Genomic DNA, 15,397 nt, shown 5'->3' on the forward strand with positions numbered 1-15,397 from the left:
TCGTGTAGGATGAACTGAAGAACTTTGCAGCTAACCTTTCTTCCTTAGTTGGTGTTCTAAAGCCGCGTACTGGGATCCATGCACTGGTTAGTCACGTACTTGGGAGCCGTGCATCAAATGTGGAAATTGTCACTACAGATTAAGTCTAATTGGGTAATTGGGTAAGGATTCAACTGTAGGTTGGTAAGGTACTTGGGATTCCTTTACTTGTAACCGCTTGATTTGATAATAGTGGAGTTTTGGGAGTGGTGACCTGAAAATCACCCGATGAGATTTTTGCCGTTAGGGTTTTCCCCATTCGTAAACAAATGATCGTGTTATTTAATTTCCGCTGCATATTTAGTTTTTGGTGATTTGTTTGTGCTTCCACGCAATTGCATGATTCATTGATTAATTAACAACTTGGCTAATTAAATTAATTAGGGTTTATCACAAGGAGTCATTCAGATTGTGGCCTATCAATTTGCATCCGAATTAACTTTGCCTTTAGGTTTGTTACCTCAAGGCTTAGGGAAATATTCAATAATGGGGCTATATTAAAAATACAATAACAAATGGGGCATGCTATAGAAATTAGACAAACAAATATGGAAAATATAGAGATATATTCTCGTTAAATTGAGTTTCTTAACTTAACTAGTTGGTACATTTTGGTGTTTTCAGTTGAGACATTTGAAGTTCAAATGCCCCACCCTCAACCATTGGTATATAAAAAAAAAAAAAACAAAAGAAAAAAAAAAAGAAAAAGAAAAAGAAAAAAACTACATTCTCGCTTATAGTAAACTTCACACATACTATTTTCATTAAAGGGTAAACTACGTATTTGGTCTCTATTGTTAGGACATATGTGGAAATTGTTAGAGACATATGTTGTGTAAATTGGCTAATCCTTTGACAACACGCACTTTACTTGTAATTGAGTAGATCTAAGATGAGTTTAGTACTTCAAGAAACAAGAGTTCTAGTTTAGTATTGAAGTCATGCAAACCTGTCCAAGAAACAAGTGAAGAAGTATTGTTCACTAAAGCTCGACAGATAGCTTAACAGAATCATATCTATCGAGGATTAATGTTGAAGCTCGACAGAAGCTCGACAGAAGCTGTATCTGTCGAGAATTACAAAATTAGAATTTTCAGATCTAATTTCATGCATATCCATGTGTATTTGTGTAGCGTTTCTTTTCTCACAACCCTAGACATATATAAGGATTATTTTAAGGGCCGTCACTAGATGATGTAACTTGATGCAAAGGGTTCATCTTTCTCTCTATTTGCTCCAAGAGTTTTGTAATCAAGGAGTTTCTTAATCTTCATTGTTAGATGAACTAAAGAACATCTTCCTCAAGTTAATGTGTTAGTCATGTATTGGGATTCATGCATCATTGGTTAGTCACGTACTTAGAGCTGTGCATTGAAATGAGAGATTGCCGCTACATTACAAGTCCAAATGGATATTGGGGTAAGGGTTCAACTGTAGGTTGGTATTAGGTACTGGGATTCCTTTTACTTGTAATCACTTATTTTGATAATAGTGGATTCTCGGAACTGGCGACCTTAAATTCACCGGGTAGGGTTTTGCCTCAATGGTTTTCCCCATTCGTAAACAAATCACATTTGTCAAATTTATTTTCCCCTACATTTAACTTAGTTGGTGATTTGTTCGTGCTATCACACTTATTGCATGAAATTGAACCTAATTAATTCGCTTGGCTAATTAATTGATTAATTTACCAAATGAGTCAATACATTTTTGGCCTATCAAGTGGTATCAGAGCAGGCACACTTTGATTAGGTTTAATATTTGTTGTGTAATCCATTGACCCATGTTTGTCATGGATAGAAGACAATCTCTTATTATACCTCATTTATTTGATGACACTAACTATGCATACTAAAAAGCACGCATAAGAGTTTTCTTGCAGTCTTTAGATGAGAAGGTGTGGCAAGCTGTGGAGATTGGCTGGACTAAGCCAAAGGAAGTGTCGGTTGGTTGAGATGATGCCAGTAAACTTCAACAGTAGAGCATTGAATGTTCTATTCAGTGTGGTCACTAATTAGGAGTTCAAGAAGATATCCTCTATTGAAACTACTAAGGAAGCATGGACTATCCTCTAGACAATCTATGAAGGAACTAAGGCTGTCAATGATTCAAAGCTCCAAAGGCTCACTACTAACTTTGAGGAGATAAAAATGGAGGAGGATGAGTCATTTGATGAGTTCTATGCCAAGCTAAAAGATATAGTCAACTCAGCCTTTAATCTTAGGGAAACCATTCCCAAACCCAAGGTTGTAAGAAAGGTACTAAGGTCTCTACATGAGAGATTTCATGCCAAGATCACTGTCATTGAAGAATCAAATGATATTGACTCTATTCCTTTGATGGAGGTGGTTGGAAACTTGCAAACCTATGAATTGGGTTTGACTAGAATCGGAAAGAAAAGCAAAAGCAAAAGCGTAGCACTAAAAGCCAAAAGTAATGAGACTGATGAGTCTTTTGATGATGAAGATTTCAAGATGAAATCCTACATCACTAGGCAGTTTAAGAAGTTCATGAAGAATTCCAATGCGAAAGGATTTGATAAGGACCATAAGGAATCAAGTTCTTCTCATTACAAGAGCCAAGATAGAGGAAAAAAGGATGTTAAGGATAGCAGTCAATACACTATTCCCTCCTGATGAAAGTCCTTCGGATGTCAAGGTTTTGGACACATGAAACAAGAATATCCAACATATCTCAAGTCAGTTGGGAAAAGCAAGGCTCTTGCTGCTACCTTGAGTGACATCGAGCCTGAGATTTAGTAAGATGACAGTGATGACGAGGGAATCTTGAGTGCTTTCACTGCTAAAGTTGATCCTACTAAAGGGGTTATAGAAACAAAAGATGATGAAGAGGACTTAGTGGTATCTGAGTTTGAGAAAATTGATGAACAAGATGACATCCATACAACCTATGCAAAATTGTACAAGGTTTTTGAGAAGCATGAGAAACTGTATAGGCTGGCCACCAAGAAGCTGAGTGAAGCAAATCAAACCATTGGAGCTTTGCGTTTCGAGAATAACTTCCTTGCTGAGAGGACAAAGAAGCTTGAAGCGGAACTATTCCATGTTAGAGCTCAATTGGAAAGGACTTCCAGTGCAAAGCTCGATGAGATGTTAAGCTTTCAAAAAGATGCTTATGATAAAACCGGTTTGGGGTATGATTTCCCTTCTCTTAATATTGCCTCATCTAGTACAACTGTGTTTGTCTCACCTGCTGATAATATTAATTGTAAGAATGATGAAGCTAAAACTAAAATAGCTAGTCGGAACTTAGGTAAAGGCAAATCTAGTTTAGGAGCACCAACTAAGGTTAAAAAGAAAGTGACTAGAAACCCTAGGACTAAGAAGGTTAACAACAAAAAATCTCAACCGAAGAAGCCGCATCTCTGTCATCACTATGGAGCTTCAAGGCATACTTGTCCTGAAAGCTCGAATTTGTGTAAAAACATAAGAGCTGTTTAGAGCCCCAAAATAAAATTATGGCTCAGTTGATTTTACTTTAACTTAAACTAAGTACGAAATAGAGTAAATGCAAGTGGATATACAATATAACTAATCTAAGCAATATTTATCAAATCACAGCAATAAAATGAAAGTTAAAAGAGTAAGGAAGAAGAATGCAAATACAAGATAATACGCCGATGTGTTATCAGGAGAAAACCGAAGAACTCGGCAAACAATCTCTCTGCGGCCCTCTAAGCAGTAAGTCGATCCACTACAGAATGAGTTGGAGTACACGAATAACAAAAGACCCTCCATGTCTAGTCTACCCCATGTACTTGAGCCCTCTAAGCTTCTACTACCAACTAACTTAACGAAGTCTTGTCTTCTCTAGCTCTCCGGATCACGCAATTTAGTCCGATTGCATCCACCAAACAAATGGCTTCTTCCAATGCTTCTCAACAGCACCAAAACATCACTTTACACTTAGGATAGGTGTGGTAAGTGTTTGGGCTACCAACCTCTCAAGGATTTGGAAATGGAGAGGTAGAAGTTGAGGAAAACCACAATAGATTGTGTAGAAGATTATGGGTATGAAAATCTCTCAATCTCAAGGGTAATGGTTAGGGTTTTCTCTCTGAAAAACACTCATTTCAATATGTGGGTAATGTGGGTATATATAGTGTGGGTAGAGATAAGATGCATCAGATACGACAAATTGACAAAACAAAATGTTTCGTGGGTATCTCGCAGGAAGGCCTTACCTGCAAGACATCCGTGAAAACTAGCTGTCACCATCTGTCATTACTTTTCGCATTCCAATCATGTGTTGAGCACATGCTCCACTTCGCATGAAGGCTTTTCACAAGCTACCCACGAAAACATCTTTGATCTTCAATGATTCTTGAGTCTTCACACTCTCTCTCACACACAACCCTTACAATAAAATCTCACATAAAATACAAGGTACAAAAGATTGAACAAAATTACAATCAAATTTGGCACGAAATTAAAGCCAATACAAATTAGTTATAAATCACAACTTTACACGTCCAAATTGCTACAAGTGGTTAGCCACTCAACAAAGCAATAGTATGTTCTCGTCCGGAAACCAGAATTAGTTTCCATCCTCTTTTGCTCCTCTGGGAGATCTTCTTAAGGCTCTCATGTTCCTTTTGAACTTGAACGGTTTCAATTCTTCCTCCTCACCAATGGATCAAAGGTTTGCTCAAAGGAAAGGTTCTTCCAAAGTGTGGAATGAAAAAAGTTCTAAATGATTTAGTCACATTTTCTCTCTCTCTCTCTCTCTCTCTCTCTCTCTCTCTCTCTCTCTCTCTCTCTTAATTGTCTCATATTATGACCATTTGAGATATGAGAAAATCACATGCACTCACACAATCATAATTGCTTGATGGGGACTATCACCTTCGAGGTACATCTTTTAACTCCCACATCTCCTAAAAACATGCTTGCAACCATATTTAAAAGCATTTTGATTCTTTTGCTTTTGATTTTCTTTGCATATTCTTTTTTCTTTTTGAGCATACCATGCATATGCATATAAGAGAAAGAGAAGAAATACCCAATTATGTAAGCTTAAACATCAATTTTGCTATGCTGAAGCATATAGATGTTATTCATGATTAGTGGGCTTTAGTGGTAAGATGGTTATTTATTCCTTTCTTTTAGAATTTTTTAGTCATTCCCGTAAAAAAGAGTGATATGAGTGTTAAGTATAAGAGATTACTTAATCGTACTCATCACAAACACGAGCCACAAAGCTCACTTGTTTAGTTGTGCATTGAGATGCTCATCTAAGCTACAAAAGATATAAATTTTAGAAACTTTGTTTCAATGACCATTTAAGGTACACAAGTACCAATGTACACATACACTTTTTTTGTATATATCTGATTTTTCAAAATTTTTTTTTTATATTATATGAGAAACAAAATAAAAACAAAGCTCAATATAAACAAACAAAACCATGTTAAACAAAACAAAACATAAAACTAAATTGACTCAAAAAAAAAAAAAAAAGCAAAACAAACAAGTAATGCATAAACAAAGAGAGAGAGAGAGAGAGAGAGAGAGAGANAAATATAATATAAAAGATAGATGATAGGCTAAAAATGTATTGACCCCTTTGGTAAATTAATCAATTAATTAGTTAAGTGAATTAATTAGATTCAATTTCATGCAATAAGTGTGGTAGCACAAACAAATCACCAATTAAGTTAAATGCAGCAGAAAATAAATTTGATACAAGTAATTTGTTTACAAATAGGGAAAACTACCGTGGCAAAACTTCACCTGGTGAATTTAAAGTCACCACTCTGGAGAATCCACTATTATCAAAACAAGTGGTTACAAGTAAAATGAATCTCAGTATCTAATACTAACTTACAGTTGAATCCTTACCCCAATACCCAATTGGACTTGTAATATAGCGGCAATCTCTCCTTTTAATGCACAGCTTCTAGTACGTGACTAACCAATAATGCACGGATCCCAGTACGTAACTAACATACCAACTTGAAAAAGACGTTGGCTGCAAAGTTCTTCAGTTCATCGAACAATAAAGATCAAGAAGCTCATTGGTTACAAAACCCTTAGCACAAAAACGCAGTAGCTTATACAGAAAGAAAGATGAACTGGGGCAAATTGTCTCCGGTCACAATATGCATGTATAATCACTTTGCATCAAGTTGCATTATCTAGTAACGACCCTTAAAATAATCCTTATATATGTCTAGGGTTGCAAGAAAAGAAACCCTACACAAATACACATGAATATGCGTGAAATCAAATCTAAAAATTCTAATTTCATAATTGTTGAAAGATACAGCTTCTATCGAGCTACTATCGAGCTTCAACATTAATCCTTGATAGATATGATTCTGTCGAGCTTTAATGAACATGACTTCTTCACTTGTATCTTTCACTTTGCATCAAGTTGCATTATCTAGTAACGACTCTTAAAATAATCCTTATATATGTCTAGGGTTGCAAGAAAAGAAACCCTACACAAATACACATGAATATGCGTGAAATCAGATCTAAAAATTCTAATTTCATAATTGTTGAAAGATACAGCTTCTGTCGAGCTACTGTCGAGCTTCAACATTAATCCTTGATAGATATGATTCTGTCGAGCTTTAATGAACATGACTTCTTCACTTGTTTCTTGGACAGATTTGTATAGCTTCAATACTAAACTTGAACTCTTGTTCCTTGAAGTACTAAACACATCCTAAATCTACCCAATTACAAGTAAAGTGCGTTTTGTCAAAGGATTAATCAATTTATATAACATATGTCTCTAACAATTTCCACATATGTTCCAACAATCTCTCTCTTTGGCAATCCGTAATAAAACCACAACAAACAAATGAATCATGAGAGTAGTTTTAAATAACTAAACTCATAATCACTTGTTGAATTACAAAAAAAATCTAATCCTAACACAAACTCTTGAAAAACTTTGCAAGAAGAGAGCTCATGGCATGGTAGATTTTCACAACCTGTCTTTCTGAAATACTTTAAACAAACTCATCAAGGCGTCTTAGTGTGAAACAAAAATAAAAATTTCATACATAAAGAAACATGTGTATTAAGAGAGAAAAGAAATAACACATGAAGAGATAGGTGAAAAACAACATACATCATCATATATATGAAAATAAATACAATGTATGTCATAAATAAATGGTCACAAGACCAGTGTACAAGAGGATAATGTAACTAAAGAGAAAGAAAAGAAAAGTACATAAAATCCTCACTACATCCCTCAAGAATATATAGACACTCCCCCTAACAAAAATATCCTATGCTAACTCTCCCCCTAAAAACAAGACTACTCTCATCATCCTAAAACTACTTCCCTTTTTTGTCAAAAATGACAAAGGGTGTCATTGAGAGGTCATCATCTCATTATCACTAGCAGAGCTAGCACCCTCATCCTCATCCTCATCATTAGCACCAACATCACTATCCTCATCTATTGAATCCTCTGGAGAAGGAGAGGGAGAAGTGACGAAACCACCGAGGCGAGCCTGTCGTCGTGCAATACGACCGGCATAGGTGTTCACTTGATACAACTTATCACTAAGAGTGTCAAGGGGAGCATCCATGCATTGAAGCTGCACCATGATGGCCTTAAGAGTCACTCCACCATCTAAGGAAGAAGGAGCAGAGGTGGAAGGAACAGCAAGAGCAGCAGGATTAGTTGTCTCTGTCCGTGGCTGCTTCGATCGAAGCTGGGCCTCGCTCAGTTGAACAAAAGCTATGCTGATGGCACCCATAATGGTGAAGTAGGGAGAATTAGGAATAGGAAAAAAAAAAAGGCAAAGAATCCATGTGATAGCCGAAAGAAAAATGAGCTTATCACGGGTCGCTGTATTCTGATAAACATCAATGATGGAAGTGATGAAGTGAGTGGGGAAGTCTCTAGAAAGATCTTCTAAGAGGGACAACAAAAATCAAGCACGAGGCTCTATGATAGAGTTATAGTGAGACAGTGGAGTAAGAACAAATTTCATCACCATATTAAGAAATCTCAGACCTTTTGCAAAGCCTGAGCATGGGGTGTTTTGATGCTCACCCCATATCGAAGGTTTCTCACAAAAATAAGACAGAAGCTTGTCTTTGGACATAGTCCTCAGACGCTGACAACCGGGATAATTAGGATGTGATACCCTTAGGAAATGTAGTATCTTGGATATAAGATCCGAAGTGACTACGATACGTGTACCTCTAAATGTCGTGGCAAACTGAGGTACAGAGGTATCGATATCGTGTATATTGGAGTAAAACTCCTATATAAACACAATAGGGCACCTCAAGGGTATCTTACAAAAAGATTCCCATCCCTGAGTCCGAATGACATCAGGTAGAGGAGTGTCAGAAAAGTCCGACAGAATGACATGGCACTCCGGAAGAACACCACGTCTCTAAAAGTTCTCAAGGAAGTCTTGCTGGGCTTTCCTATCACAAAACCGGACATGAAGAGGGGTGTATCAGAAGAAGAAGAAGAACTGGAACCAAGAGGGTTCCGAGCCAAAGTAGATTTGCACTTAGGTACCATGCGCAATCTATCCAAGAGAGAGAGAGAGGAAACACATCACAAACAAGGCAAAAAGAAAGAAAAGAAAAGATATGTATGCATGAAAAATGCATGAACATGTGACGTGCTAAATAAATTGCATCATGGGTTGAAATCCAATCCAAACCTACTAGCACTCATTAACAATAATCAAGCACACATCTAAATGCATGAAACAATGTTATAATGCTAATGAAATGCAATGCATGATCATGTATCATCAAATTCACAAAGCCCAATCCAAAAGTTTCAAGAAAAACTCAAAAACCCCAAAATTTTTAAAAACCCCTAAACCTAGGTCTAAAATGCTATGATGCATGAAAAGGGAGAAGATTAGAACACTTACCAAGTGTTTTGATCTTGATCTGATTCCAACAATTTGGTCCATATCCTTTCAATTGTGTCAATTTGGCCCATAACCTTTTAGTGTTATATCAATTTAGTCATTGCCGTTATCTATTAGATGAAAATTGCTGACATGACAAATGACCAAAATAAAAAATTAGTTTATGTTAATGTGACAATAAACTAATTTTTTTATTTTGACCATTTGCCACGTCAGCAATTTCTATCAAAGAAATAACAGTAGGGATTAAATTGACACGACACTGATAGGTTAGGGATGAAATTAACATAATTGAAAGGTTAGAGATTAAATTAAAATATGATGTAAAAGATAAAGACCAAATACATAGTTTACCCATCATTAAATCATTTATTTTATTTTTTTGTGAAGAGATTTATTTTATTCTTTTAATATTCTAATAAATTGACACGACACTAAAAGGTTAAGGACTAAATTAACAAAATTGAAATATGATGTAAAGGATAGAGACCAAATACATAGTGTACCCTTTATTAAATCTTTTATTTTATTTTTTTCAAAGAGATTTTTTTTTTTTTTTGATAATTGTGAAGAGATTTATTTTGCTCTATTAATTACACTGGACTGTATATAAAAAATTGATCATACTTAGGTAAGAATAATAGCACCTAGATATGGCAAAACGGGTCAGAATTTTTTGACTCGACTCAATCTGACTCAAAAAATACCTGATCCCAACTCGGTTTTTTTGACCCGAAGCAAAAACGGGTTGACTAATTACCCGACCCGTGTTTTTTACAGGTCAACTCGACCCGACCTGTGAACAAAAATATTTTTTAACAAAAATTAATAAAATTAAAACAATATTGGTTTAATTGTTTGTTGTGAGCTTTAAGGAAACAATTGAGACATAACTGCGTGCAAATGAATTGTAAGATGAATGGTTGAGCATTCTGTAATGAGTAAAGATTTTTAGATACCAAATAGTAAAGTACATATCAAGATAATCTGGTTATAGTAGAGTTAAAAATATAGATTTAAAATTGTAAACATGTGTGAGAAACATTCATAAGTGTAAAATAGGGAAGCCAAAGTATCAAATTAGCATAAATTATGAATGTTTAGACCTATTTTTTTAACAATTTATATCCAAAATAAATGGTTTTTCAAAATAAATTATGATATTTCCTAAAGTGTGTGTTGCTTAATAATGATATGATATTCATAAAAGAGACAATGTATATATAAGTAAACAATCAAACTTTAATGTATATTATCAAATTGAAATAGAGTGTCAATCACAATTGATAATAGATTATAAAATTAATTTTCAAGATTGTAAATTTCTTATATGTTTTTATTCTTTGTCAAATGAGTTATCCAATAAGTCATTTGTAATTTTGTTTTATATTTTGAGATGTTGATATTGTGTAGAAATAAAACTTGTGTATTTGTTTTATTATCTTTATATTATTTTGTTTTAGCTAACAATGTTATGATTTGTATAATTTTAAAATTATTGAATAAGTATTAATAAGTTTAACTGAGTTCATTCTTGGTATAAGTTGTGAATTCAAAGTAATGGATTTTACATTGAGTAATTTGTTGTATGACTTTTCAAATGACAAATACATGTTGTTTTCTTTATTAAAAAAAAAATAAAAAAATAAAAATAAAAAATAAAAAATAAAATACCTATTTCGGCCCGAACCCATTTTTAACCTGCTTAAAATGAAATATTTTGACCAAAAACTCATTTGACCCACAACTTAATTGATCCGACCTGAACCCGACCCGACCTGCCTGTTTTACCATGTCTAGTAGCACCAAGCCCATACCACAAAGAATGTTGGATTTCTCGCAGTACGCGCATCCCACCAATACGTGAGACTCATGTGATGTGAGAGGGTTAGATACCAAATACAAAATATCATGTTTCAATTCTATGACGTGTTACATGCCTTTTACCCAAAAAAGAAAGGAAAAGACGTGACTTTCCTCTATGGTAGGCTTTCCTCAATAAGTAAATTTAATATTGCATGGGCCAATGGCCCAGAAGTCAAAATATTAAAGTTTATAAATTTTTAGCCGAAAGCCTTTAAATTTCTGTCCAATATACATATTTGAGGCCCATGAAGACTGCATTGAACAATAAACCATCAAAAAAAAAAACGTTTCGCTAATACTTAAATTTAATGTAGATATTTATTTAAATATAATTGAAATATCTAATATTATGTCAATGCTTATTCAATAAGCTCAAAATTTATGTGCAATATACCAATGCCTAATTTAAACAATAGTGGATGAAGGGGCCAAGTTAATAAGAATAAATGTAAACATTGAGGGAAAGATATACAAAATTTTAATTTTACAAACCAAAATTAAAATTATCCTAAACCCAAAAGTTGTAATTTGAGTTTTTGACAAAATTAAATAATATGTATAAATAATTTGGAGAAAAAAAAACTTGTGGATTAGATAGTAATAAACAAAAAAGGTTTGGATTGAATTTCAGTTAGTTTCATTAGTCTTGTTGATCAGATCATTTAGAGTTTAGTAACTATAGTTTGCACAATGCATCACTTTTATCCTTGAGTAGTCATTATATGCAACACCTAAACACTGAGGCATTGGAACATGAAGGAAGTGTGACAAGATCTATGTAAAACCTCAATATGCATGGCTTCTCAGTCATTTTATACATGGGAAAAGTTGTATTGTTCAACCATTGGATTAATTTTTTGGAGAGGAAGGTATTGTTTTCGTTCGCCCCAAAAAAAAGAAAAAAAAGTTTAAGCAAAACTGTGTTATGTATATATACTAAAATTAGTGATGGGATAGCAAGAGGTATTTATTGATCTAGCTAGCTTGCTGATAATGAATAATTTTATAGACAATCATTCTTACAAAATTTTTTACAACTTACTAATTTGTGCGATTATAAGTGGTGAATATTTTTTATCTTTTGTGACCCATGATTTTACATTTACCACTTACAAAGGCACAAATCAATAAGTTGTGAAATAAGTTGTGAGAATGGTTGTGTTTTTGATAATATTCTTGCTAAATAAATAAAATAAAAAACTAAATTCAAGTAAGAAGGATATGAAGATCTTTGGAAACTAAACCCACGTAGGAAACAGAATGCCATTACATAAGACTACTTGATAAGGATACCTTTTTCATCTTTATTGTCATGACCTGAGAGAGAGAGAGAGAGAGAGAGAGAGAGAGAGAGAGAGAGAAAAAAAAAAAAAAAAAAAAGTTTAAGCAAAATTGTGTTATGTATATATACTAAAATTAGCGATGGGATAGCAAGAGGTATTTATTGATCTAGCTAGCCTGCTGATAATGAATAATTTTATAGACCATCATTCTTACAAAAAATTTTATAACTTCCGATTATGAGTGGTGAATATTTTCTATTTTGTGTGACCTATGACTTTACGTTTACCACTTACAAATGCACAAATCAAAAAGTTGTGAAATAAGTTGTGAGAATGGTTGTGTCTTTGATAATATTCTTGCTAAATAAAATAGGAAAAAAAAAAAAAAAAACTAAATTCAAGTGAGAAGGATATGAAGATCTCTGGAAACTAAACCCATATAGGAAACAGAATGCGATTACATAAGACCACTTGATAATATATTCTTCTGGAAATAAATAAGGATAACTTTTCATTTCATCATACATCTTTATTTTCATGACCTATCTACTATATGCAAATTGTGGGTACTTTCCTTAAAGAAAAAGTGTTGCTACTTTCTTTTTGGACTGAAATTTTCAGTTAGATATAGCAAACTGGAGAGAGAGAGAGAGAGAGAGAGAGGTCCTTTATGCAATCTTGGTATATTGAGTGATACACAAATGAACAACGTCCAAACTTCCCCTTTTTTAACACTAATATGACATTCCTAATCCTAAAGGACTCCATTACCTAGATATATAGGTAATTAAGCCAAGGACTCAATCAATTTGTGTCATATTACATTATTAAACATTCTTTCCTTATTTAATTTCCTTCTAGATCTAAAAGCACAACCAAATTGACACAGCAAGCAACTCAAACAAAGTTTTCAAATGTCTTCTAAAAGTATCTCCAATAGTATCCCATATGTATATAAACATTCAACTATCAGGTCCTTCCACTTCATGATCCATCATTTTCCATGAACCATCAAGTTGTTGAACCATTCCCTTGTTCTGCACACATTGCCATGACGCCAGAACAAGACACTCTTCCTTCAAACCATCCATTCTCTTGTTTACGAGTGCAATATCTCGATGAACCTCCAACCTGAACTCTCCTGAAGTCCCATGTGTTCCAGCAACTCCATGCAAGTAACCCTCCAAGTTATGCCAAGTTGACCAATTTCCAGGACTCTTCAAGTAATGCGATTTGCCATTATCTATTGTCAACTCATCTCCAACATCGGAGTAACCTATGAGAGGATAGTTAGGAACAAGATCTGGAGCATTACGAATACGTAAGACTCGAAGATCTTTATGTTCTGAGAAAACTTTCTTGAAGTTGGAATCCCCCACACGAGGGCTGGCAAATACTATTGCTGTTACTGGACAAGATTTGTTTGGCTGGTCTTTTAGCTCGTTAATTCTATTGGCAACTATGTCAACCGCATTTAGAGTTGCAAGTGCTGCACCCAAGCTGTGACCAGTAACAGTTATACTGATTTCCTCGTTCTTGAATTCTTCAACTAGTCTCTTAATCTCACCTAGAACCTGAATGACAAAAATAGCAGACAATATTTAAGTTATTGCTAAGACGTTGTAATTCAATAACATTGCAAACTCTTTGTTATGTGGAGAATCAAGGTTTGAATCCCCTCTCCCTGACTCTCCCCCATAGTTGCTACTATTGAATTATCAAAACAAATACTTTGATTATCATTTTTTTACCTTGATTTCTATCTAATTTTATTTAAATTACTATGTTCTTACATATTGTCACCTTTTATAACTTATCAGTAACTCTCTTAATTAAATTTTGAACTTATATGGCTATAGGCAAAAAAAAAAAAAAAAAAAAACTCTCTTAATTAAATTTTGAACTTAAGGCAAAAAAAAAAAAAAAAAAAAAAAGTATCAAAATTTACCTGGTTTCTGGCACTTGTCTTATTGAATGGAGAACGGGCATCATCAGAAGTGTATATGGAATACCAACCTTGGTGCACCTTAGGATCATCCTTATCTCCAACTCCAAGTAATTTGGAAGCTGAAACCGTAAGAAATTCTAGATCATTAATCCACTCCAGGGTTTGTACTGTTCCTCTCCAAGCGATCACAATATCCCTCCTTCCTAACACGGCCTTCCCTTCGTCTGTGGCTACCGCAACATACCCAATCCAATTTGATTCCTTGCTCCATGCCTCCCTTGATAATGACTTTATGATAAACGCATCAGGAACATCGATGTTCGACGTTGCATACAAGAACTTGGTGACACGATATTTGAAAGGATTTCCTTTCTCTAAATTCACCTTAGAGAAGAAATCCTTCTTCGCATATCGGCTACTTCCCGCAAACTTAGACACCTTCTCTGTATCAAATGCGTCATATGTAGCTTGAGCCATTTCTCCATAATGAATTATGTACCTTCGAAGATCAATGTCTAGAGGCTCCAACAAATGCTTCCAGTTATTCTCGCCGCTAAGAAACCTCCACTTTTTGGCTATGCTATCCATCTTTTTCTTCTTGCCTTTCCACCTTCTAAGGATGAGTCCTATTGCATGCTTTATATTATGTACTACCTGAGCTATCATATAGAACCTTTCAAATTTAGAATCAAATTTTAATTTTCTCTCACTTAGGTAACCAAAATCTAAATGCTAGATTTTGAGAATGAAATGTCTCTGTCTAGCTGCCTTATTAGTAATTTTAAAAAACCTCTGACATATTCATATGCGAATGTTTCATCCCACATTTAAAGATTGGTTATATTCGCTCTATTGTTCAATAACTTGGCCTAATAACTCAAGTCATTCGAAAAGTTAAAAGAGTATAGCCAGAACTTTCTTTTTCCCATCCCAATAAAATATGATTATTCATTGGATAATTATTGTTATGTTAGCTAGCACAGCAATACCATTAAGTCAAATAACCTTTGGTACACGCCGATTAGTTTGTACAAATCCTCATACTAAACCACATGTTACAAAAACGTTAATACTATTATACTAGTATATAATTAATCGCCTCCCACGTGAGCTTGTGAAATACTTTTAAGGTATATTTCACGTGGCCGGGCTAATAATTACTAGGTAAAATTAGGCAAAAGGATAACCTTCGCAAAAAGTAAAATAATAAAAATAGAAAAGTTAAAGAACTGGATTTTCGAAGCCTTATTAATTTCAATGCTTCAAGCGACATACTAGCATTCCTTCAGGATTAGTAACCGAAATTCCCAAATCTGATGGCAATACTGGATCATGTGACTTGTATGGTCTACACTGCTGTTAAGTTAAGTT

General features: G+C 34.3%; 1 protein-coding gene across 1 annotated transcript; it reads right to left on the reverse strand.

Moving 5' to 3' along the window:
• Positions 1–12,745: 12,745 nt before the first annotated feature.
• LOC112034756 (phospholipase A1-IIgamma) lies at positions 12,746–14,815 on the reverse strand. The gene is made up of 2 exons (XM_024067570.2): positions 14,027–14,815; positions 12,746–13,652 (listed from the first exon to the last, which is right to left on the reverse strand). Exons 1-2 carry the CDS (start codon positions 14,690–14,692, stop codon positions 13,041–13,043), a joined length of 1,278 nt encoding a protein of 425 aa, XP_023923338.2. The 5' UTR covers positions 14,693–14,815; the 3' UTR covers positions 12,746–13,040.
• Between the last annotated feature and the right edge of the window lie 582 nt (positions 14,816–15,397).

The sequence above is a fragment of the Quercus suber genome, unplaced genomic scaffold (assembly GCF_002906115.3).
Source record: "Quercus suber isolate HL8 unplaced genomic scaffold, Cork oak 2.0 scaffold_133, whole genome shotgun sequence".
In the NCBI taxonomy this organism is placed as follows: Eukaryota; Viridiplantae; Streptophyta; class Magnoliopsida; order Fagales; family Fagaceae; genus Quercus; species Quercus suber.

Coding starts and splice junctions, on each gene's coding strand:
- LOC112034756 (XM_024067570.2), bottom strand. CDS start 14,692: ATGATAGCTCAGGTAGTACATAATATAAAGCATGCAATAGGACTCATC. Junction 13,653..14,026: donor AGACAAGTGCCAGAAACCAG/GTAAATTTTGAT, acceptor TTTGTCATTCAG/GTTCTAGGTGAGATTAAGAG.